Here is a 26,163-nt window from a genome sequence, read left to right as displayed (position 1 = left end):
TAGAAGCTTAAGAGAATGTATTACTTCATACCCCATTATTTCTCATATTGGCAAGCATCTTCAACACAAGGGGGAAGCCAGTTGAAAGAGAGGTTTAAAATGCGGCACCCTTTATTGGGTAATAACTATCACAACTCAGGAATCCACTTGATTCAGAAACAAGGTGGAGTAATGAAAAGAATTGCAGGATTTTTAGATCTGAGTGGGTATACAGTGATGGCAGAGTAACTTGAGAGAGTAGAGATAACTGGAAATATGTGAACACACATGACACTGCCTTATCTGAATTAGACCATTGGTCTAAGTGTAGGGCAGAACCCCTCACCTCCTACCTCAGCCTTTAAAAAAATGGTGTGGGACTTGTTCTGCTCCCCAGGTGGTTATTTAGGTGCCCTGCACCCGGCCAAAGCAGAATGTAAGACTCACTGATTCAGTTAACAGTTCAATACTTAAAGCTTTAATTGTAACAATGTTGACAGACCCTGACTCCTCCCGGGTCTAACTAAATAAAGGTTACTTTGTTGCAGAAACTTTCTGGAGTCTGGAATTTATTGTAAACACTGTGAGACTATAACATCTATGATTTTTTAACTTAAATACTGCGAATCTCTAACATCTTGGACTGTCTAACTTGTTGCTGTCACCCAGCTTCCGTTGGCACCTAACTGCCAAAACCAGACGGGTTGCTGGGTAATAACTGCCATAGAACACCAGCCCTAGGGCTTCTTAAAGGGACAGAACTAAATTCGGTTCCCTCCCACTGAATACTATACAAACATAGCTAAACCCATACTAACTGTGGGGAAACTAAATCTTAAAGGGTCTGTGGGGGCATGACAGGACTTTATTCATGCAAAGCAGATGCTCCCCAAGAATCACGATCCCCTTACACGTGAACACTGCTACTGTATACTAATTCAAATCACTGGTTAATGTTAAGAAACTGTTTGAGGTAAATGCATAGTTATTTTACTTCTATAAGGGAAATAAAGCTATGAAGAAGATAAGCCTTTGAACAGCCAACCAGACGGCAGACTCTAGTTACCATTGCCAAGGGAGTAGTTTTCTCCCTGCCATTTTCAGTGAGTCTCTCTCATATTTGAATGACACAGGTTTCAACATGCATCACTTCTGACTGGTCAGTTACTGAGTGACTTGACCATTTTTATTGGTCTTCAGTTTACAATCAATGAAGACATGAGACAGAGTAAACATTCATTGGTTGAAATACTGGTGGAAGAGAATAAAAACAACAGCCGAGGATGGAAGAGGTCAGCAATTCCTGGTAGAGATATAAGAATTGTCGAAGAAGAGGATGGCAAAAGAAGAGCTGCATGAAGGAAAATACTTGTGATCTGGAAATGGGAAGTAAGGGGAATATGAATGCAGGAGACAGCAAAACCTGATTCTATCACCCAAAGATTTTTCTAGGTTTAGTTTCTTGGTATTATCCAAGCAGAGGCATAGCGGGGAAAATGGTGCCCAGGACAAAATGGCACCCCTGTGTCCCACACCCACCCACACTCCACTTACCTGAGCTGGGGGCAGTCCAGGCAGCCTGGTGGGGCCTGGTAGGATGGGCCCAAAGGGTGCCTGGCTGTGGCCTCCACTGGGCCTGGTGGGGAGGATCAGGGCTGAGGAGCACCCTGTGGGGCCCCTGCTAGGCTTCTCCTTCAGCCTCTGTTGGCTGAAGGAGTGTCCTGGTGGGGCTGGGCCCAGCTGAGGTGGAAGTGGAGGGGGTGATTTTCCACCCCATGTGACCGAACGAGGGCCCACCAGGGGCATTTGTCCTCCCATTCCCATGGTAGCTACACCACTGTATCCAAGTGTCTTCATTAAGTAACCCTAACCAGGAAGAAATCACTACCATTAGGTGAGCAAGCCAGGGCAGAGCATTAGTGGAAAGGAGACTCTAGAAATATAGGTAAGATATTGTGAATGCTAACTTGAGGTGGAGGCTAAATAAAAAGGCTCATGCTATGTTGACTGTATTATGAGGAAAAATTGGCAAAGAGATTGCTACCATAACATTAAAGAAAACAATAAGGTGTATCTGGATATCAACTATCTAGTTATATAGTTATATAGTCATGCCATACTTGTAAATACTTTAGTAAGCATTCTCACACTTGGTTCTTCTTACTCTCAATATCTGCCTTATGCCTAGCAGATGTGGCTGGCCCCCTCATTCATGATCTTTAGGAAGGAGATGAAGATAGATTCATTCACGACGACATATCATTGGTTTCCATTCTTCTGGCTTTTAAAGATATTTATTTTAAACAAGTGTATTTAATGTATTTTTGTGATTTTTGTTTACATTGTAAGTTGCCTTGCATTATTGTAAGGTAGAGTGGCTAATAAATGTTTTAAATAAATAGTATAAACCTAGCTACCAAGGTTTTTTCACCTTTATGTGTATATATTGGTAGTGGAAAACAAGTCAGGACATAAAAATATATATATTTATTCTCCACTGGCCTTGTTTTCATAGAGTAGCAAAGGGGGAGGACAAACAAAACTAAAGAAATCTGGGGGTTATTTTTTTAGTTGTATTTTCAGCCCCCATAAGGTTAAATCAAAAGTCACGGGATGACTAGCCTCTCATTCCCTGGCCTCTCATTCTCATTCTCTGATACTATCACACACAAAAATACATATATTCATAATGTTTATTTATATTATCATACTTGTAATAGTGGTACAAAACATTTATTACTGGTATTATGCATGGCATTGCAGCTGTCTCCAATATTCAGAACTCAAAAGATAAATTGATAAATGGCACTCATGACCTTGTTAAACTAAATAATTATCTTAAAACATTTCAGTCTTACTGTGTATCTCCTTAGAAAAACAAGTGAAATTCATTGCCAAGTTAGTAATAGTATAAACTTAAAAGTAGATTTAGCAGAAGCTACAACATTCTGTTGCTAGATTTTTAAAAAAATCAAAGGTGTATTAACATTTGTTAATCGAAACAGCAACCACGCATTTCTCTCACTTCCCCAAGAATACCCTGGGGACTGGTTGATAACTTCCACTTTTTGGAACCAAGCATAGATAAGCGGTGGTGGTGCAGTACTTATGACTCAGGGGTAGAGTACAAACCTGACTTGCACACGTATGATTCCAGCTTCAGTCTCCAGGATTCTCAGTTGAAGAGACTTGGAAAGTAGCTTTTGGAAAAGCTCTTATCTGCATGAGACCCTGGGCAGCAACTATTGGAAAAAGCAATACTGAGATAGATGGGCTGATGGGCTGTTTCCATATTGGATGCTTCACATAAAGATACCTGTACAATTACACATACACACTGTGTAACTGTTAGAATGTCAGTCTAGGATTTGAGAGACCCAGATGTGAATCCTCATTCTGATGTGAAGGCTTGCTGGGTGACCTTTGGCCAGTCACACTCAGCCAAACTTACCTAACAGGATTGTTGTGATGATAAAACAGAGAAGGGGGAACAATGTAAACTGCTTTGGGTTCCCAGGGAGAAAGGCAGGATATAAATCAAGTATGTCAATAAATATGCTTATGCACTTTTTTAAAAGGAGACCTCATCATTGTCTCCTGGTTCAAAGAGGTGTTTACAGCTACATTCCAATATCACAGTATCTCTTTTCCTAACTCTACTTCAGAACTGAGAAAGATCCTGACAACAGGGAGTTGCATGAACTACTTTAAGCAACCAATCCAAACCATTTGACAAGAGGAAGAAAAGGCTGCTTCTGTCTGGAGATCTGTTATTTAACTATAATGCACAAGTCAGACAAAGAGTGAGCTATTTTATTTGACAAGCATCAAAGCAAACAGGTTAGCCAAGGTTGCAAAACATCCATGTTTAAGCAAAGGTTTGTAAAGTCTTTGCAACAATAGGTAACAGTCAGCTGTCACACGAATAAAAATAATTACAGCCCAACCCCTTTGTTGTTAAAAATGACATTAATTAATTTAATTCTGCATAAAATGAGTCTACTACGTGTACTCTTACATGTAAATTGATGGAATCCATTTCCTTAAGTGCATTTTTATTCCACCCTTCCTCCAATGATCTCAAGGCACTGATTATGATTTTACCTTTCTCCATTTTATCCTCACAACCCTGTAAGTTAGGATGAGAATGAATGACTGGCCAAAGGTCACCCAGAGAGCAGTGATTGAAATCCACATCCTTTAACCCCAAACCTCTAAGCACTACATTTGTTCAATAAAAATCTACATGAACTTTCAAAAGGTGTAATCAGTGACCAATAAGGATTAGGGCAACCCATGTTCAGATTCCTACTTTGTCGTGGAAGTTTGCTGGGTATGCTTGTGCCAGTCATACACCCTGTGCCTAACTTACCTCTGAGGAATGCTGTGGGAATAAAATGGAGGAGAAAAGAGTGTGGCAAGATGCTTTGGATCCCCAGTGCAGAGAACGGTGAGATATAAATGAAGTAAAATAAAATAACAGCAAACCCAAATCCCAAAATTTCCCCAAGCAAACATTTTGGAATTCATATTGCTATTCTATTGCTTAGCAATGCTTTAGTCAACTACTCAGACCTTGGAGACAGCATGCAAGCAAGCAGAAGAGGAAAATCACAGATAGATAAATTGCATATTATGTGGCAGCTGCACATTACCAGGTCCCAGCGGCCCTTGCAAGGCACCCTCAGGAGGGGGAAACTTAGAGCAGGGGGAAGTGCTCCCTCTCTTTCTGTGCTTACCCCTATGAAGTTTCAGAGCAATGTTTGAGAGGTAATTGGGAGTCCAGAATATTGCAGCAAGTGAGGGGGAGTTCAAAGAAAGTGATTGGCAAGATCTTCCCTTCCTTTCTGTCTTCATTCAAAATTGTCCCTTCTTGTAGGTACTTTGAAGGGGAGAAGGGGAACGGCATGCTTTGTGACATGTGTACAGCATAATGTGTAGGTACTACTTCTCTCAAATAGTTCCTCTGAAGTCTAAAAAATATCAAGATTTGACCTTGCTGTGCCCAGTGCTGCCTATTGTATGCTGCCTGCAAGAGACTCAGACTTTGCCTCTCTGTTACATGTTTCTCCTTGGAGGGTTATTTTTATCTGCTTCCTAACAATCCAACTCCATTAAAGCTGTACTGCAAAGGTGGTGAAAGATCTGGTCTGAGGTCAGTCTTCTAAACAGATATCCATAGTGACAGATGGTAGCTCCACAAAGATAACACAGTTCTTTATTGCCTTCCCATTTTTCCCTAAGGAACTGGAGTGTAGGAATGAAGAAGATATCCTTTAGGGAAATTTAATCATCTTGCAAATTTTCTATTACGATAGGAAATCAAGCTAGTTTCACTCCAGAACTGTCTTTCCTAGCCAAAAAGAAGTGAAAGGATCCTAGATCAAAATCAAGGTTTAATTTCAGATTCATAAACTGCAACTGCCAACATTCAGGACAAGTCTGTTAAAATTCTAGCTGTATCATAAATGATTAGCCAAAACAAACAAAATAAATAAATAAATAAAACTTTGACAAGGTATGAGGTAAACTGTGATCAGAGAAGGATTTTATAAACAGTCCTTTCATATTTTAATCAATACTATATTACCCATACTTCCTTGAAATGTAAGATAACCCCCTTAAAATGTTATACACAAAAATGTTTATTAATGGACATAATTGTAACATATGCTTGTAACTTGTAGACAACCCCATCTTTTTCTTTGATGGCATCCCTGTGGGAAAAAAAGCTAATGTTGCTATTCAGTAAATACTGCAGTTATGTAAGGTGCTGTTTACCATTGCCATGGATACTGGTTCATGTTGTTAGAGGTTCACTATCCACCTACATGTTTTATTATATTTTTTAATATCAAAGGTTTGTCTCCAAAAAGAACTTTGCAAATGCAAGGAAGTGTGTTGAAAATCCCAATCTGTATAAGGATTACTAGCAGCATCTACAGGATTAGTGTGTGCTGTAGCAGAGGCTGAGGGGTGGGCAAGTGCTGCTAGGACCAGCCACCAGCACTGATAGAGAGGGAAACTTCTGTAGAGGTCAAGAAGCCCAACACAGGAGTCCAGTCGAAAGTTCCACACCAATGTCAGGTATAAGCACAACACAGCAAGCCAGTGGGAGAGTCCAGAAAACAGAGTCAAAACAGTCCAGACAGTCAAGTAACACAGAGTAGTCAAACCAGGAGGGAGTAGCCAAGAAGCACGGAATTCCTGAGTAGAAAGAAGCCATGGTCCAAAGGAGTCAAAAGCAAAGAGTCCGAAACATTGAGAGCAGTGGCATGCAGGAGTTGTGGAGAACCTCATTGGTTGCATTCACAGCTGTAGCTCTTTACAGCAGTTATATGCTTCTGGGCTGCTTGCTTGGGGAGGCTGCTGCAAACACTCCAATCCATGCTGGGCTTGCAAGCAAGCAGAACACCACCTCTCTTTCAAGGCCACCCTCAGTTTCTGCCGGCAACACTGTGTTACATCTGAGGAATCGGAAGTGCTATCAATCTGCCTGGTATTTTTGATAAGCCCTGAACTGGGAAGCTGTAATTCTTCCTCTTCTACAGACATAGCTGGTGTGGCTCTGCACAGCTCAGGCAAGATTTCCTCTGATGAACTGTCAGCCACAACAGAGTGGGCCATGACAATTAGTTTTTCTAGGAACCTGGGAAGAAAGAATTAGTTAAGCCTGCAGTATATATTGTTTCACTATTATGATATAGACAAAACTGGGGCTGCATCAGAGGTGCTCCTCCCATTGGGCAAAGTGGGCAGTTGCCCAGGGCGCCCCCTTGTGGGGGGCGCAAAAACTGCTGGTTCGTTTGTGGGATTTTTTTGTATTTTCTGTGTTTTTCCGTTTTTGGCCTGCAGAGGATGCAGTTTTTAGGCTAGCAGCACCAAAATTTCAGGGATGTTTCGGAAGACTCTCATGATGGTATCACCCAGGTTTGGTGAGGTTTGGTTCAGGGAGTCCAAAGTTATGGACTCCCAAAGGGGGTTCCCCATCCCCCATTGTTTCCAATGGGAGCTAATAGGAGATGGGGCTACACCTTTTAGGGTCAATAACTTTGGAACCCCTGAACCAAACTTCACCAAACCTGGGTGGTATCATTAGGAAAGTCTTCTAAGGATACCCTGAAAGTTTGGTGCTGCTAGCTTAACAATTGCACCCCTGACAGCAGGCAGCCCCCAAATTTCCCCAGATTTTCCTTTTAAATCCCCTCCCCCTTTGACATGGATTTAAAGGGAGAATCTGAGGTCCCCAGTTTAAACATTGAAATTGATGCTGTTTCAGGGTGGGGGACAATCAACCTCAAAATAGCATTACTTTCAATGTTGTTTAAACTGGGGACCTCAGATTCTCCCTTTAAGGTGGATTTAAAAGGAGAACCTGGGCTCCCTAGTTTAAACACCACTGAAAATGATGCTGTTTGGGGGTGGATTCCAGCATCACTTGTTTAAACTTGGGAGCCCAGATTCTCCTTTTAAATCCACCTTAAAGGGAGAATCTGGGGGTCCCAGTTTAAATAACATTTAAAGTGATGCTGTTTCCTCCAATTGGAGGGACTGGATACAACACCATAAAATGTTTTCATAGCAGTAATAAAACATTTTGAAAGCATTTTGAAAATGTTTTCAAAAAAAATATTTCTGCTGTGTGGCATGGCCCATTGCTGTGTTCAGATTTGTGAGTTGGGGCATGTTCTATAATGTCATGGTGACTTTGAAATGACCTGGTGTAAAAAATCATTGCTTGGTCACAGTGGGGGAGGGCGGCTGCTCATGGGGGGTGCCAAACTCCAGTTTGCCTAGATACGCCACTGGGAATAGCTACAAGGGGGAGGGGGACGCACGTTGCACTGGGCACGCGCCTGGGGGGCATCAGGTTTTGCCCAGGGCTCCAGTTTGCCCAGTTACGCCACTGGGCTGCATCCTCACATCACTGGATATTGCAGAATTGTTGTACTGTACCAATAATTTGCTTTGTCTCCACAGGAACATCCACAGGAACATCCAGTAGCAATGTGGATTACAAGGCCAAGTAGGATCCTGGTTTGGGGTGCAAAATATAATTTCCCAGTTTGAATGTAGTGACAAACTATAGCTTGTGCTTAAATGAGTTATTCATTCACTCTTTTGGGCCAATACACACATTAAAGAACCTCATGTTCCCCATGTATCCTGTCTATCAGACATAAAACAGCACCAGGGAGCTTCTATTTGCCATTTTGTGGAAACTGACATGTTCTGATAGATCCACGTAAGTTCCCTGAATGGGGCAAATAGTGGCTCCATGATGCTGTTTCAGGTTAGGGAAAGGATATAGGCGTATGCTTCTAAGCTCCCTCTCCCTACAGGCTGTGGTCCCAACCTGAGTCAGGCCTAGGAATACTATGGATTTAAACTCCAGCATAGGGAATGTGAGGACTTTGTAATGTGTGAACTCTCCCCCAGTTCCATGGATCTAAGTGGTGGCGGGCAGTTGAAATTAAAATACTTTCCCTGGGATTCTCCTGGGATTCTTTGCAAATGCTACCTCCTTCCGAACGCTTTTTTCAACTAAAAAGGCGACTCCTTGACCAGGAGCTACAAGTTCTACAAGACCAAGTGCGAAGTAACTGTTCCCCCTTATAAGGGGAACAGTTTGCCTGAGACAGAGGGTAGCAATTGTTTAAACTGCAGGATTTGAACACCATTCTATTTTCCCTTTCCCATTTGAGATATGAGCTAGTCTTCCCTCCTTGGCCTTCTCTCTTAAGCCTTTTAAAGGCCCTAACCAGGCCTGGAACATACCCAGTGGCCTCCCACTACCCAGAAGCCCTGGGGGGCATGGCCAGCCTGTGAGGACCACCAATGCCTTCTTGAGCAATTTTTGCCCCATTGTTCACTTTCCCCAACCCCAGAGTAGAGCTTCTCAACAGACCACCTAGCCCAACAAATTATGCTGATGTGGAGATTCAAGGGACAGCTCTGCAATGGTTGTGCTTACTTCTCCAGGGTCAGGGACAGAGGGTAGCAATTGGTGAGAATATTTTCTCCCATCACTTGGTGTGTGGTGTCCCACAAGGAACTAGTCTCTTGCCAATGTTGTTTAACAACTATTTGTAACCCCTCACTGGGTTAATCTGGACACTCAGTTATATCTGTTGATAGAAGGTCAGCCAGAGCTCTAGCCAGTTGTCTGGAGGTCATGGTTGGGTGGATGTGAAAGAATCAACTGAAGTTAAATCCATCAAAGATGCAGGTTCTATGGTTGGATTGGCATGGATTGGGCAGGGGGTGTCAGTTGCTGACACTGAACAGTGTCCAGCTTAAAGTTGTGTCTACTGTTAAGAGTTTGGGTGTGCTCCTGGGTACCTCTTTAACTATGGAGGCCCAGGTAGCGCATACAGCATTTTCCCATCTGTACCAAGCAAAGCAGCTGCTGCCCTACTTTTTCCAATTTGATCTGACCACAGTAATCCATGCAACAATCACCTTTGCAACTTACTCTACACAGAGAGCTACCTTGGGCCAGCTCTGGAAGCCCCAGTTGGTTCAAAATGTAGCAGTGAGGATCCTGATAGGGACCCTGTGCTGGGTGTAAATTTAACCAGTGCTCCACCAGTTGCATTAGCTCCAGGTGGAACACTGGACCAGGTTCAAGGTGCTTGTACTTATTGTATAAAGTTCTTAACAGTCTGGAGTACGCATACCTTAGGGACAATCTCTCCTGGAAAATTCCCCCCAAAACACTTAGATCTGAGAATAATAATCTAATGGTGGTCCCTGGCCCAGAGGAGTTCAGTTGCCTCAACCAGGACCAGGGCATTCTTAGCCCTGATCCCAGCCTGGTGGAACACTTTGTCTAATGAGACCAGGGCCCTGCAGGATCTTGTGCAGTTTCACAGGGCTTGCAAGCATAATGTGTAATGTCATTAAACCGCAGCTGGGACAAGCTCTGGTCACTGCACCCAGCCTCCAGCCTGGCCAAACTCCACCCACTTCTGCCGAATGTGCCCCTCAACTCCAACAAACCCTCAGTGCTTGTGAGTGAGCCACCCTGCAGCAAGCGGTGGCAAGGCAGCGGAAAGTGGTGACAAGACAGCAGAAGCACTGCCTCCAAGATGGAGCTGTTCCACCAGGCCTATGGTTGAGGCAGCCATATTACCATTTGACCTCCATCTCTTCCCTACTTCCTCTTCCTTCCCTTTTCTCTCTATTTTTTTTCCTTAGGATATTTTGAGTTTGTGTCACCCTGTAGGATTGTTACATCGTGCCTCTCGGATTGAATGAGTGGAAATGATTGACATTAATGAACTGTTTTTAATATTTGTAGATGGTTTTACATTTTACATAGAAGAAGAGGAGTGTGGATTTATATCCCCCCTTTCTCTCCTGTAAGGTGACTCAAAGGAACTTACAATCTCCTCCCCACCCCCACAACACCCTGTGGGGTGGGTGGGGTTGAGAGAGCTGGGAAGAACTGTGATTAGTTGAAGGTCACCCAGCTGGCATGTGTTAGAGTGTACAAGCTAATCTGGTTCACCAGATAAGCCTCCACAGCTCCAGTGGCAGAGTGGGGAATCAAACCCAGTTCTCCAGACTACAGCATAACCACTACACCATGCTGATAGATATATTTATGATATAAGCTGCCCTGAGTCCAGAAAGGGAGGGGCAGCCTAAAAAATGCAATAAATAAATAAAAATGAACAGTAGCTTCCTTTAATGGGCAACTATGATTGATCATCAGGTTGGTGAATCTGTGTCCCCACTTGGCCTGGTGGATGCTGTGTTTGACTGGCTGGGGGGCTGAGAAGCAGAACAGTCCCCCAACAGAGATTTAACTCTTCAGCTACATCCACTTTGTTTTGCTGTTCAAAACCAGGCCTCCCATTCTTTAAAGTTTATTTAAAACTCTAAAAGAGAACAAAAAGCAAAGTTTTGATTAGTGAAACAGCACAGGTTGAAAGGTTAATTCTCCTTTCCTCCTGCAGCTCTAGTCTGAATGGGGTCAATCTCTCATGCACAATTTACTTTTAGCAATGGATTTATTGAGATGGAAGACATTTAACTAGCAATATTGTTTTGCGTTATTACTGCCTGTTGGTTGTTCATGAACTTTCCAAAAAAGTCCTGCCTGGATTATAGAGTAGTAGCATGCCTATGTCTTTGTCCGGATCATGGCCCTGATGTACATAAACCATTTTCTTCCAATCTGTGAAGCCATTATTTTTCAATGATCCCACTTAGTGTAATAGTTATATATCCTACACTCATTTGACGATGGTATCAAAGGGCTGTAATTATCTTGAACACTGTACCTATTACAAATTGATATATTATGCTGGCTCATACTGCAAGTGATACGTTTCAAAATGGAAACACTTTAAGCAGCAGAGAAGTTGAAGTGGGTGTATGTGTACCATTTAAGAGACAGGATATTGAGCATAATAGTTTCCCATAATCAGCATTAGTCAAATTTTAACAAACCTCAAATGATCTTGAGGTTTCTCAAGGTAATATGAAGCTTACACTGCAGGGAAATAAAAGGAAGACATCCTCGTATTAAAGTGATACAGAAAACAGAAAACATGCAATTACCCTCCGGTGAGTATTTTTTCCTCATAAACTGACATAGAGGTCAGGTCTCAGACGAATTCTTTGTAAGGCAGAGAAGCCAAATTAACTGTTTAATTATTTAATTAATTGGCCTGATAAACAATATACATGGTGCTTCGTGGAAGAGGTGAGCTTTTAGAAGGTACTGAGGGGGATGCTCTGACCTGGATAGCCCAGGTTAGCATAATCTTGTCAGAATACTGGGGATGCTATGCAGGAATACTGGGTTGCCACGCAGAATCAAGGGCAAACCATTTCTGAATGTCCCTTGCTTTGGAAACTGTGGGGTTGCCATAAGTCATCTGCTACTTTATAGTAAACACATTTTTTGAGAAGTAGAATTGCATAGTTATTTTGAGGGATGGAAAGGGAGGATCATTTATTTATTTATTTATTTATTTATTTATTTATTTATTTATAATTACATTTGTATACCGCCCCATCCCCTGAGGGCTCTGGGCGGTGAACAACAAAATAATATTCCAAAAACAATAATAACAATAATCAGTATAAATATACATATTTAAAACATGAGACTACAGCATTCCACTTGGCGTCCAGAATTTAAAACTAACAATAAAAACCCCTCCCAGAGAGGGGGCGGTAGATCTAATTACAGCTCCCAAGATGTTAAAAGGGAAAGACAAAGAGGGCGCTCACCCTCAATGGCTGGCCTCCCCAAAAGCCCGGACATGGTGAGGGGGAAAGGGGGAATTTCATGGTGAGGGGGAAAGGGGGAATTTCAGACATGGTGAGGGGGAAAGGGGGAAACCTGCTGAAATAGAAATATACAGTTGGTAACCTGAGGTGGTAACCTGAGGTGGAGAAGAACTGTAGTTGGAGACCACTTATCTGCCTTACTAGTGGAGGTGTCCTCTGCTAGAAGGAGTTTTCTCCTGACATATAAAGCTTTTGACTCAGAAAAGGGGTCTTCCATTGAAGGAAAGTGCCTTTATTACAGATCAGACCTGCGGGATTCAAGTCCACAGACAACAGGTGGAGTAAAGCCATGGAATGCATTCAGAATCTCTGTACCTATAAAGTGCCCAAGTTCATGTACTGAAAATGGAAGAACACTTTCTGCAACTGAGAAAGTTGAAATCTTCAAGTATCACAGGAAATAGACATGGAGAAATGACACATTGATTTTGCCTTTTTCCTCTCACTGTTACAGCAGACGTGATTAGATGTGAGAACAGAGCATCTGTGTGTTTGAATGCTGGTTGCGCCAAACAGGTGTAAAACAGGGGAGGGGCAATTTTAAGAAGAGATGCAGTCCATGGGAGGATAATGTAAGACCTGCTGCTTTTCCCTTCCCACATTTGCCACGCAAAACCACTGCCACCCACAATGGAAACTGAATAGGGAAATAAGCTCATCTGAGAAGAAAATTAACAGGAGTAGGACTGAGGGAGGAGATGGACATGCTGGGTGGAGGAAGAGTCCCGCACTCTCCTCCTGCCCTCTTTTTGAAATAAACTGTGTGGCCCATGCTTTATGGCATTGGAATGCTGCTGTCATAGCTAGTTCTACCATTAATACTGACTATGGGGAAAGGGGGGGACTGATGCAAGAGAGTTTTAGCATCTCTCCCTATGGTTAGTGGGATTCTTGGAATCACTCCAGTTTTGTAGTCCTGCTTTGCACACCTACATTTGAAGCTACTGTCCCTTCTTGTTCCACCTTAGGGGGAAAAAAGGACTCTACACCAGACATAAATTAAGTGCTTGCATCAACTGTACTGCAGAAAAGAATTTGGCAAACACTGCCAGTCCCATCACTCCACACTGCAAAGTGACAAATAGCACTCAGGGAAATGTTTCCCGTCTAACAATTTTTGGATGTCATATTTGATGCAGTTAAAAGAGGATAAACTTACCAGTCATCACATCTTTCTCATCTTGAAATCTTTTATTTAACATTTTTACTATTTTGTTCCACACTTTCAACATGATCAACAAATATAACTTTGGATTCTTCACTTCAGATGAAGGGAGGTGAACATGAGAGGGGAAATCCCAAAGTGGAGAGAACAGGGTTGGCTGCCTCCATCAATCATGACTCCAAGTGCCCTCATTACTTTGTCCCATATAAATGAATGGCTACCATTTACTTATTTGAGCAGGAGTGTAATTCACTAGAATTGTTGATGTTATCATGTTGAGGACATTTTGTTCATCACAGGAGCTGAGCCCTGACCTTGTTTTATTCACCTAGGATCTGGTCACTGTAACCTGACCAAGAAGCACAACCTAGAACAGGCCAACACAGATGATAGCACAACACTCTTTACCACCAGGATTCTTTATGGAGAAAGTGCTGTCAAATTGCAATTGCCTTATAGCAACTCCAGGAAGGGGCTTTCAAGGCATGTAAGAGGTTTGTCATTGCCTCCCCTGTAGACCCTTCCTTGGCAATCCCCCATCCAAGCACCAACCCTGCTTCGCATCTCAGAGCTGATGAAATTGGGCTCTACCTATGCCACAATTCCTCCAGGAGAAAAAAGCATCTCCAGATCAGGAGCTGGATTTGCGTTGGGGTGGTGGTGGTAAAACATTTCTTATTCACATTTCTCAGAACTGGAAGAGCAGGAGGCAGGATCCATTTTGAAGAACTTGACCTGGCAATATCCCTTGTTCTCTCTGTCAACACTTAAGTGATGGATGGAGTGACTGGGGTGGGGTGGGGTGGGGGCATCTGCATAAAAGAAGTCAGGAGCAGACTCAGTGGGGAGGGGGGTCTCAGCTCCATGGTGCAAAAAATAAGGAAACAAACATCCACATTCCAGCAACCTTCTTCATTGGGTAACTTGAATTGTACAGCACTCAGCCTTCCACTTCCAGTCCCACCCCACTTATGTTCTCAGTCACCTGCCACCTCTCAACTCTTCTCTCACCACCGCATGAAGTATTCAGCCCAATAACTGGATTCAACCTTCCTGGAGGACCCCGCCCTCCAGGATGATAGCTCCAATCACATATTTTGGGATGCCCTCAACACACATAGCTGCTGCCATGCTAGCCATCCTTGTTCTGTTGTTAGAGCACCAGGCCACATCTTTCACACAGGTCAGTCTCCCTGCTCTCAACCTAGTGACTTTTCTGTCACCAACTTATCCCTCAGTCTCCCAGCTTCTCCTGGAACCCTGAAAAGAGCAGCCCTCAACCCCTGGAAGTATAAATTGGCTAGGGTGAGAAGCAGGAGAAGAGCAGTGCAGATTGGACCAAGGCTGCAGAAAGGACTGGAACATTCTCTCCATCAAATGTGAATCGACCACAGCTGTGGCCGTATCTTCCTCCCCCTCCCCCTCCCCCTTACCAAACAGGTCATTAATTTCCCATTATGGATTGAGGGGGGGATCTTTGCTACAAGCAAGGACAGAGAACAAATGAAGGGAAGTAAGCAGGTAGTGAGTTCAAATGGACCGTTGAAAACTGTTCAGTGACAGTCTGCAATGTTATTTTCAATCACCAGCTGGATTTCAAATTAGGGCTTGTGTACCCATTGCATTCTCAGCAAGTTGTAGAAAGGAGTGAACTGGGTGTGTCTGTAGAGGGGAGAAATAATGATGGGGATAACTAAAGAGCAAAGACTCTGCAAAATATTGTATGCAGCTGGGATTGGAGTCCGCTTGTGTGAATTTACTTGCAAATTCGGGCTGCGGGGGAGAACGAACACGAGTGGAAACCCCCACAAAAAAAGATCAAGAGAACAGAGATGTCGAACGGATGAATAGACAGCCACAAACAGCACAAAACAGGGATATTCAACTTCCACTGGCTTCAATCGCACACAAATTAATTCAAAGTAATTGGAACAGCAGGAACACGCTTCTACATCTCCTCGGTGGAAAAGGTGCCCGATGGCGTTTAAGGCGGCAAAAGCATCACTTGAGGAAGTGCTTTAACGAAAGCAGGATGAGATCTCCATGAATTGCGTCCTAAAGCCCAGGAAGGCTGAAAATGCTGCACTGACGAGACTTCAGACCCCTGACACGCGTCGGTTCAAAGCCGCCTTTGTGCTTTGCCACACGTGCCCGCCAACAGAGGGAGAAACAGAATAAAGCCGCCAAGTGTTGCAAGGGGGCGCGTATGAATTGGTTCCAAGCGATAAGGAAGGCGCTCCCTTCAAAACCCTTTTGCCTTCTTGCCAGCAGAGCAGATCGCCGAGCCCGACTGCCAAACCGGCCTCTTCTTCACCTAAACAGGCCCCTTCGCCCCTGCTCCGCAGCGGCCCCAGTAGGACTCCTCCGTGTCTTTGCTGCTACCCAGCGCTGCGACTTTTGCGCAGCGGGAATCCGGGGAATGGCGAGGCGAGTACCTGCGGGATGCAAAAGCGGCAGGCCAGGAAGAGGCACGCGCCTGCCCGCGCCTCCCCCCGCCAGCGGGCGAGCTTCGCTGAGAGCCTGAGGGGCGAACCCCCGGCGGTCTGGGTGGCTTGGCGGAGCGCCTGGGCCGGGCGTCCATCCCTCTCCCCACCCACCGCCGGCTGCTCTCCGCCTTCCCTTCCCCGCCGCTGCTTTTTGCAGCCTCTCTCTCGGTCTTCACTACCGGGTCAGGCTCTGAGGGAAGCGAGTGAGGGAGGCAGCCAGCCAGCTCCCCACCTCCGACATACACAACCCGCCCTTCTTTTTCTCTCCTCCCTCCAGTTACTGTACAACTAGTATACGCGCGCACACAACGCACGCCCAGCATCCTGGCGGCTGCCGCAGCTGCCATGGCCAGCGGAGCCCACCGCGCAGGCAGCTAGAGGAGCCGCGAAGGGAAACGGGCGCCCTCCCGCCCTGCCTGCCTGCCCTCCCTCCGTTCTCCCCCCGCCATCCTCTCCAGACGACCGGGAAGAGGAGAGGCTGCCGCCCCCCGCCTCCCTCTCCCCTCGCCCGCGGAGGCAACTCCAAGGACACCCCGAGGCAATGTCCAAGGGCTTGAAAAAGAAAAGCCACTGGACGAGCCGGGTCCACGAATGTGTCATCGCCCGCAACGCCGAGGGCCAGCTGGGCTTCGAGCTCAAGGGGGGAGCCGAGCACGGGCAGTTCCCCTACCTGGGGGAGGTCAAGGCCGGCCAGGTGGTCTACGAGAGCGGCGGCAAGCTGGTGCCCGAGGAGCTGCTCCTGGAGGTGAACGAGACCCCCGTGGCCGGGCTGACCATCCGGGACGTGCTGGCCGTGATCAAGCACTGCAAGGACCCCATCCGGCTCAAGTGTGTCAAGCAAGGTAAGGGCTGGGGAAGGCCAGTGCCGGAGCCGCTTCTGCCCGCCTGCCCCTGCCGAGAAGGGTGGCGGGACAGCGTCGCATCCTGGCCCGCGCATCCTGGCCGGTTCAAGACATGCCAGGATGACGGACAGCCTTGCGAAGTGGAGCGCCAGAAACTTCGGCGGGGCCCTGCTGGGACTGCGCGCAGACGGGGACCTGGCAGACAGGGTGGGCAGGGCTTCAGTCTGGGGCTCCCCCTTCCATATGCCGGGGCTTTCCTGAAGTAGGTGAGGTGATGCTAGCCTGTCTCTTCGCAAGTGCAGTGCGCAGCATCTAACCCTTACCTACCAGCAGCTGCAGGTTCCTCGCTGGAGGCTGCAGCCCCATGCTTATTGGACTGGGGAAATCAATCAGTGTAACTGTGTGAGCAGACACCCACAACCCAAAATCCTTAGAGAAAGTGCCGGTGGGGTGCACAGGATTATGGCTGCTGCATGTCTGTAATCCTGTGTTCAGATGACCACAGAATGAGTCCCCTTGAGTTCAAGAGGGCTTTGCTTGAGGGGAGGCAGGCATGTGTAGAATCAAGCAACACAACTTCTAGAAAGATGGTGGTGCCAACTTGATTCTTTCATTTAGAAACCAAGCCTTGGATATGGAGGTGTGGGGACAACTCTCTCCTTTTGACCATAAATGTGGTGGCATGGTGTGATGGCGTATGAAGGAAGGAAGTAGGGAGAAGTATGATTAAATGTTATGATACCGCCTGCATTAAGACTGTTCCCTGGAAAGTATCAGCAGTGACTGATTCTCTAGAGTAGTAGCAGCAGCCATGGCAGGGACCAGCCTTTGCTAAGAGCCTACACCAGGAGAGATCTTTTCCATCACATGGGATAATGTTAATGGCTATGATGTGGATCTTCAGTCTTTGGGAAGGTGGGGTGAGAAGACAGTGTTGAGTTTAGGAGCTGGGTTTTCCCCAAGATTTGCATGGCATGCTGGCTACGTTCTGATGAAGGCAATGATTTCTTGGTAGTTCTGAGCTCTTTCCTACTGTAAGGACGATTTGCAGCATACCTTAAAGACTAATAGACTTATTGAAGCGTAAACTTTCGTGGGCTGGAGGCCACTTCATCAGGTGCATGAAATGAGGCCTCTGTCAGCAGTTATATCAGTAGAAGACATACTGGGGCATTTTAAAAGCCTGTGAAATGACTGGGGCATTTTAAAAGGCTGTGAAATGCAATCTAAGTCACTGCAGTGCAAAAGTATATAAGATAAGCATAGTGACCATGATGGCTGTAAATGGTGTCCACAAAGGCATATCCTCTACTAATCTTAAAAGAGTTTTTGTTGTTTCTGCAAAACAGTCACAGAGCAATAACACCTGAATTGGCTGAAAGTAACTCTCTTAACTAACCGAAACTGGGTAATTTGAAAGAGTGCTAGACAGTTATTGTTTAATCATAAGAAGAAATGTTGGTAGTTGTATGTGAACATTCTGCTGTTTGTTTTGTTTGTATTTTTGTGTTCTTGTCTGGAAGGAATGAGTTAAAGTAATGTCGCCATTGCAGGTTTGCAGTGGAAGTTTCTGTTACTCAGCAAAGATAATTTGAAGAATCCAGCCAGTTCAGGGAAGGTTGTTAATAACTGAAAATCAATATATCTCTGGTGCGTAATTGGAAAATTGACCTCAGGCCTTGAAGCCTAGACAAAAAGCAACTAGAAACTAATAAACAGTCTTTTGTATTGGAACAAGCTTATACAGTAATAAAGCTGTAAAATCTGTCAGTTGCTGAATGGAGACTGTAAGCACATGTCTGTACTGTAAGCATTAGTGTATATCCTGATGATGACTTTATCTGTGGATCCCTGGTACCTGTAGTGTTGTGATGTTGTTGAGAAGTCTCTTAAGAGATCCTAATTTACTGGGATCATGGTGAGAAATCTATGGTGGTTAAACTGGTTTGAGTTTCCAGCATATGTTAGTTGTGTGGACACTTGCCACTAAACTAGAGCAATAAACACCATACACAAGACGCAGAATGTGAATAACCTCTATTCTAGCCACTCTCATTCAGCATCAAATTAGAGACTCTTTTTTTGTGTTCTAATGTAGAGATTTTTGTGGGAGGTGGTTTGGGTGGGGGCATGCTGGAAATGTTTGATGTGTTCCAAAGTTTGAACTAGGCATCTGAAATCAAAATACCTCATTTTCTCTTATACTAAAGTTGTGTCTTTAAAACCGTATTTGTTTTGACTGTTTTGGGTACACTGGCACCTGACTATGTAGCAGAGAATAAAGATCAGATCTCTGCATGGGTAGAAAAGCAATGATGCATGGATGGGAGATCATCAGAAACTGCTGATTTTGTTGAACTGAGAATATGGGAAGCTGGATCTGTCGTGCCTTACTGCTGTTCTGTGTGCTGTTCCCAACTTTGGTTGGGATTTATGTGTGACTGATTCTAGGTAGCGTAAATGGAAGCTACTGTTTTATCTTTTCATAATAAATTTCAATGAATTTAAAGGACATATGACAACTTTAAAAATAAGACTTATGTTGCTCTTATTCCTTTTGTCTCTGCATAAAAAATTAAAATACACAAAACTTATTTTACAGTATGTTTACAGCAAGGCATCAAATATACATGTACATCCTAGTAAATGTCTTATATTGGATCACTCCAAAGGGGTCAAACAGGGCTGTGTCCTGGCCCCCACTCTTTTCAATCTTTTCTTAAGTGACCTCCCCTCTGTTCTCTCAGCAGTGAACAGCCATGCCCCAAAACTGGGCACATCCCATGTATCAATTCTGCTCTATGCAGATGATGCTGTCCTTCTCTCTCGATCCAGAGTTGGCCTCAGACGCTTATTGAAGTGCTGCGTGGATTACTGTGAATCAAACAGACTGACAATTAATTATGAAAAAACCAAGGTTTGGGTCTTCTCTAGGCGCTTTAAGAAGCTCACATGGGCAATGAATAGCACCCAAATGGAACAGGTTAAGTGCTATAAGTACCTCGGCCTTTCATTCTCCTATAACCTTTCATGGGCAACCCGTAGGAAGGCCGCTCCCCTTGCTACATCTAGCAGTATGTCAGCATTACTACGTTTCTTCTACAGCTGTGGCCATTCCTTTATCCATCCTGCCCTCAAAATTTTCAATGCCAAAATCGACTCGAGATTGCTTTACGGAGTCCCAATTTCGATTCAAGCTATTAACCACTCCTTGAATTCCCTTCAATCCAATTTTTTCATAAGATAACTGGACTCCCAAATTGCATGCCCTATGCAGCCCTTTGTCTGGAGTTAGGTCAAAACTCCTTGGAATCAGCCGCTTGGCTGAGGGCTTTTAGATTCTGGCTTCCATTTTCTCTCGGACTGTAATTCCCTGGTCCACCGTCTGCTCTCTGACACCCATTCCAACCCCTGGTTTTCCATAATCGAAGAAAAAATGGCTTCTATTGGACTGTCAGTGGATTCACTTTGCCCTTTGTCCTATTCAGAAGCCTATAGAAAATTAAAAGGTCAACTATTGGATAGAGAGTTCTCTAACCTAATCACTGCAACCAAGAAAACATGCTCCCCCCTGTATTTTTCTCTCCCATTTGAATGGGGCCACTTGGCACACTACCTGTATTGTTTAATAAACCCTGTTCAAAAGACAGCCATAATGCTCGCCAGGTTTAATGTTATGCCTTCTGCCTTGTTACATGGCAGATTTAACAAGCAAGAAAAGGCTAAAAGATTGTGCCCGTGTAATGATGGCTCAGTTAAATCTCTGGCCCATTAATTATTACACTGTTTCAGATTCAAGGAAATCAGATCCAAGTATGTGAATCTTACTCCTTTACATTTACCCGATCTCCCCGATTAATTTAGATTACACTACTTGCTGGACAATCCTGATCCTTCTCTCTGTATGATAGTGGCAGACTTTCTCCTGGAAATTACTAAATGCCAGTAGATTTCCCTCCACTTAACATTTATTTCCTGTACTGTATATGTTTTTTTAATCAGTTTTTTTTACTATTGTTGTACTGTTGTCTATGCCAATAAAGGCTTGCTTGATATATTGGATCACCTGTTCCCCATGGTAACTGATGCTGTTCTGTCCCGTCCTTTGACTGGATGAGTGACATGACTCAGCTTCCTTGTGGTAAAAAGGCAAGTCCACTTTATATATACTGCATTCTGCTTTATTCCCGCTCTCATTATTAATGTTTATGTATTTTGTAGTTGCAGTACTTTTTAGCAATTCATTACCATCTGTAACATTATAAAAATACATGCGTCAGTGACATTGCATGGGGCTTGTCGACATCACTTGCAATTTTCTCATTGCTCATGTGACTTAGAATACTAGGATTGATGCAAACTACAATCAAAAGAGATGTCATTGCAGATACACATTTTTATTCATTTGAGTCAGAAAGTCAAAGTAGCTGATCACCTGCCTTTTGATGTTTTGGCACTGGCAGATACCCTTCTATTAGAGCAGTGGTCCAAACACACACACATATATATATATTGTGAGCTTCAGGCGAATCATGAAATCCTATAGAGCTGTCAGGTTTATTTACTTATTTTGTGTGTGTGTGTGCTGTTTGTAAGGGCTTGCTACTAACTTGCATAAACAGGAGCAAGGGCACTGTATCGCCTGTTCTTGTTTGCACACATGTTAAAAAGGTAGTGAGATGGGGACACTAAGCAGTGGAAAGGAGATGTGTCCAAAGATTGCCCTCCATGCAGAAACTCTTCCTTATCTGTCCACTTTCGTACCAGTCAGTCCTTCAGAGTTCTACTTGTGCTTGCAGTGTGCCTCTGCCACTCTCCCAGAAAGATTATCTTTTTCCAGTAGGGAATGTTTTGCATCATAAATGCAGACAGGTAACATTGGACTGTTGTTATTGGTGGTGGGTAGAGGGCAGGGCAAGCAAGGAGAGAAAGGAAAGGGAGAGCTCTGTGATAGCTGGTCCTTGCTAAAGTCCACCTCAGGTTGTTTTTCCATTGTTTTTTGCTCTGCTGCCCATAGCCCTGACCTTGATGATGATAAGATAATAACTTTCCCATTTCCTCTTCCTGTCACATGACACTGAAATAAGTGCTTGCAGATCAATAGGTTGCTGCATGGGAAGTAAATGTTGAAAGGTTTAAGGGTCTGGGAAGGTTGAAGCTCACTGCATTATAGTCCGTATTTCCCACAATATCTGGCTCTGTTCAAGGCTATCATTAGTTAGTGACTTGTGCAAAGGGGGTAAGCTTTAGGACTCTGCTGGTATAGCTTACATATGGTCAAATGAGCCTTTCAAAAATGCAACCCAAATTAGTCTTTATACTCCATGTAACCTTTATTCCCAGCTAAATTTATTTGCCAAAGCAGTGTGCCTAATAAAGAAACATAATTAATAAAATTTTCTGGTTTTGTAGCTTTGTGGGGTTTTTTAATGTTTAAGACTTGCTTGGTGAAGGTTAATACAGTCACAATAATTTCTTCATAAACCCATCAGTGATCTTCTTTCACTTCACATTGTTAATTAACGCAGCATGACCTTGAATTAGTAGTGTGATTATTTGGACTTGTCTTGTGGAGTTAAGTGCTATCAGAGAGTTGTCATAGATGTGTAGGTAGAGCGTTGCCATTTATAATATGTTTTAAGTTCTTTGAAAGTTCTTGATTCAATTCAGGTTCGCTATTGATATTACCGTATATACTCGAGCATAAGTCAACTTTTTCAGCACATTTTTAATGCTGAAAAAGCCCCCTCAGCTTATACTCGAGTATATGCGGTAATTCCAAGATGGCCACCGGAGTTGTGGCACACTGAGAAAGGAGATCACACCAGCTGTGGCAGAAGCATTTTGCCTGCATCCAACTTTGAGTATTAAGTTCACCATTCTCTTTTGTGTTTTTATGTAAAGCTAGGTTTGTAAATCCTCCAGCTTTGATAAAGCCACAGTCTTTGCAATGCTGTGTTAGGTATTACTCTGTGCCCTTGAAAGTTGTGTTCTGACAGGCATGGCATCCTCTTGGAGAGAGATTCCATTGCACTTGTAGCGTTTAAAGACTGCAAAATGCAAGTCAAGATTTGTTACTAGTAAATCAGGTCAAGCTGAGTTTTTGTACAAATTCATCTCTGTAAGGCAGTACAAATTGAAGCTGAAAAAAGAGGGTCTTACAGTTCTAAGGACAGAAATACCCTCTCACCAATTGCCTATGTTGAAAAGTGAAGATGTTTGGTAAGGAAGACAAGAGACACTGTAGAATGTTTCCTAATGACTCGGAAATCTTACTTTGAATAAAATATGTCCCTGAACATACAAAGGATAAAAAGTGTACACTGTTCCACAAGGTGAGTACCCCAATGCAAAGCAAGTATCTGCTTCCTTTGAAAACTGCCTTGCTTAAAAACTGACATTTTTAAAATTCTAGTGAGCCATTTTTGAGGGAGGCCTTTTGGGTACTCACAGTCTTTGGCATGAAGCATCCAGGCAGTCTTCCTTCTTGCCTTCATCCTGTTCATCCTCTGATCATGAAGATTGCTTCTTTTCTTACAACCAGTGAGATACCTTCATGAATTTTATCGGTATCTATTTTATTTTTGAAATTTACCAGTAGCTGCTGCATTTCCCACCCTAGACTTATACTCGAGTCAATAAGTTTCCCAGTTTTTTGTGGTAAAATTAGGTGCCTCGACTTATATTCGGGTCAGTACTCTTGTGTTTTCATATGTAATTTCAGGTTTACTATTCCTGTTTACTATTGAGATTATTCTTGTGTTTTCAGTCTGTTTCTTAGGGACTTCCACCCTTTCTAAAGTACCATGAAGAAAATCAAAATGTTATCTTTTAATTATTGTTATTCAGTGGATCCAGCTTTAGAAATAATAAAAAGGTTGCCTGTTTACCCAATTTTAGTGCTTTGTATTTAATTAAATGTTGTCTCGTATGCAAAAAGAACTGATCTCATTGCTGCACAGTTTTGAGAATGTTGTTCCTTGTTGCACTATCTAGGCCAGTGGTGGTGAACCTTTGGCACTCCAGATGTTATGGACTACAATTCCCATCAGCCCTTGCCAGCATAGCCAATTGGCTATAGCCGCACAAGCAGAGGCTGATGGGAATCCCTGTAGTCCTAATCTGTACTCTAAATCGATCAAGAGTCATCAGTTCAATTTTTTCCAAGTTTGCTTCTCTCTGATCCTCTGGGGAAGTGCAGTTCAAGCATGTTATCAAGCAGTCTGGATGGGAAGGTGCACATTATCAAAATAGCAGAGTCATTTTTTCTTGTAGTGTCTTCCAAGTGCTATTTTCAGGTTGAAAACAACAATAGTAATTGCTAGCTCACTATAGTGTTAAAATGATATACTGACAATCTACTAGTTTTTCTGAATTCCCAACTTTCATTAAAAAGAGTAATCCTAATCAGGTCTACCAGGGATGTAGGTATAGATTTTTTATGGGTGGGTTGGGGGTGGGGCCATGCCCCCACCCACCCCTGAGGTGTGGCCACGCCTCCCCAAGCCCCATCCCGGCCCCAGTGCTTATAAAAGCAGCTCTCTGAGGCTGGGGACAGCAGACTCCTCTGCCCTGCCCTCCCCCACCAGCTGGGCTCCCAGCCGACAGCCCTTCTGCCCTCCCCTTTGTACAGAGGCATAGCTAGGGAAAATGGAGCCCAGTGCAAAATCTGAGTTTTGCACCGCCCACCCCCCAGTGGCCGCTGTGATGCTGGAATCCACCCCCATACAGCATCACTTTTAATGGTGTTTAAACTAGAGAACCCAAATTCTCCTTTTAAATCCACCTTAAAGGGAGAATCTAGGGTTCCCAGTTAAAACAACATTGAAAGTGATGCTGTTTTGGGGTGGATTATTCCCCACCCTGAAACAGCATCACTTTCAATGGTTAAACTGGGGACCTCACATTCTCCCTTTAAATCCCTGCTGAAGGGGGTGGATTTAAAAGGAGAATCAGGGGAAATTTGGGGGCTACCTGCTGTCAGGGATGCAATTATTAAGCTAGCAGCACCGAACTTTCAGGGTATCTGTAGAAGACTCTCCTGATGATACCACCCAGGTTTGGTGAAGTTTGGTTCAAGAGGTCCAAAGTTATGTAGCCCCCATCTTCTATTCGCTCCCCTTGGAAACAATGGGGGATGGGGCACCCCCTTTGGGAGTCCATAACCTTGGACCCCCTGAACCAAACCTCACCAAAATTGGGTAGTATTATCAAGAGAGTCTCGCAAACAATCACTGAAAGTTTGGTGTGGCTAGCCTAAAACCTGCGCCCCCTGCAGGCCAAAAACCAAAAAACCCTAAAAAAGCAAAAACCCATAAATGGGGGGGGGCGGAGCTTCAGACATGCAATAGGGGGATTTGAACCCGAGAACCCCCCTTACTTACATCCTTGACTGGTCTACTTAGAAGTATGGTCATTATATTCAGATGTTCTTATGCCCATGAAAGGGTCACAACATAACTATCTAGCCTTTCACATCAAAAAGGGATGCACTTCTCCTTATCTTTACAATGAAAGGACTGGAGGCTGCTTTTTAAAAAAAGAAAAAAAGAAAAAAAGAAAATGAAAGCTAGAAGTTAGTAGATTGTGACAACAGATAGTTTGCTGTATTTTCCCTGGATTAAATGCTCACTGAAGTGGCTTTCATTCACAGAGGTTCAATCCAAAAATTCGTTGTGTGAACTGTAGCATCAGCTTATGGGAAAGATTTGCCTTTTAATAAAAATAAAGTTTGGCTGCAACTGCATGTGTAACCCCCATATGTGGTACTGCTCTTGACAGTCAGTGCCCTGAATGACCTTTCAGAGTGGTAGCTATGAAATGTTTGATTCTCTTCATGTTTGATTCTTGCTTACACATGTGTTTCCCTCTCTTTGGCAATCACCTCACTTTCAGGTCAGAGAATCCCCAGTTTTCCAAGAGCTTTAAAAGTGCAACTTTTCTTCTCCCTCCATAGGGATAGTGATCAGCATGTATTTTAGCTTCCTTTGGGTTTTCTTGCTCATTCCCCTGCCCACTCCACATCAGTTCCTCCCACTCTTCAGGTCACCATTTCAGAAGGATCAGAAGGGTTTTCCTTTTTACACACTGAAAATAACAGTGAAATCGATGAGAAATTGATATGGTCTAGCAAACTAATGCTAGACCAAAGATGGCCAGGGGGGGTGGGGGAGGCAGCAGGCAACCTCCCCAAATACAGGTTGCATGGGAAAAAAACAAGGAAGGGGCAGGTGGGCAAAATGGCTGATCAGCTCAACTAGGGACACTAGTCTCCTTGGAAGGAGGCAAACAAGAAAAGTGGGAAAAACCCACTGCGAAGCACTCAACTCCCTCATTAGTAGTATATTCATAAACAGCCTTGGAATCTGCAATTTACAGGTAT

The 26,163-nt window shown here is 43.9% G+C and overlaps 1 protein-coding gene across 1 annotated transcript in view; it reads left to right on the top strand.

Moving 5' to 3' along the window:
• Positions 1–15,880: 15,880 nt before the first annotated feature.
• Positions 15,881–26,163, top strand: part of LOC125435399 (membrane-associated guanylate kinase, WW and PDZ domain-containing protein 2-like) — a 349,447-nt gene continuing 339,164 nt past the window's right edge. Inside the window, exon 1 of the mRNA XM_048501597.1 lies at positions 15,881–16,781. Within this exon, the coding sequence (XP_048357554.1) occupies positions 16,481–16,781 (301 nt within the window). The 5' untranslated portion in view covers positions 15,881–16,480. The remainder of the gene's footprint in view (positions 16,782–26,163) is intronic.

The sequence above is a fragment of the Sphaerodactylus townsendi genome, linkage group LG06 (genome assembly GCF_021028975.2).
Source record: "Sphaerodactylus townsendi isolate TG3544 linkage group LG06, MPM_Stown_v2.3, whole genome shotgun sequence".
In the NCBI taxonomy this organism is placed as follows: Eukaryota; Metazoa; Chordata; class Lepidosauria; order Squamata; family Sphaerodactylidae; genus Sphaerodactylus; species Sphaerodactylus townsendi.
Note: the sequence above shows the minus strand (reverse complement) of the source record. Positions and strands in the feature narration are given on the sequence as shown.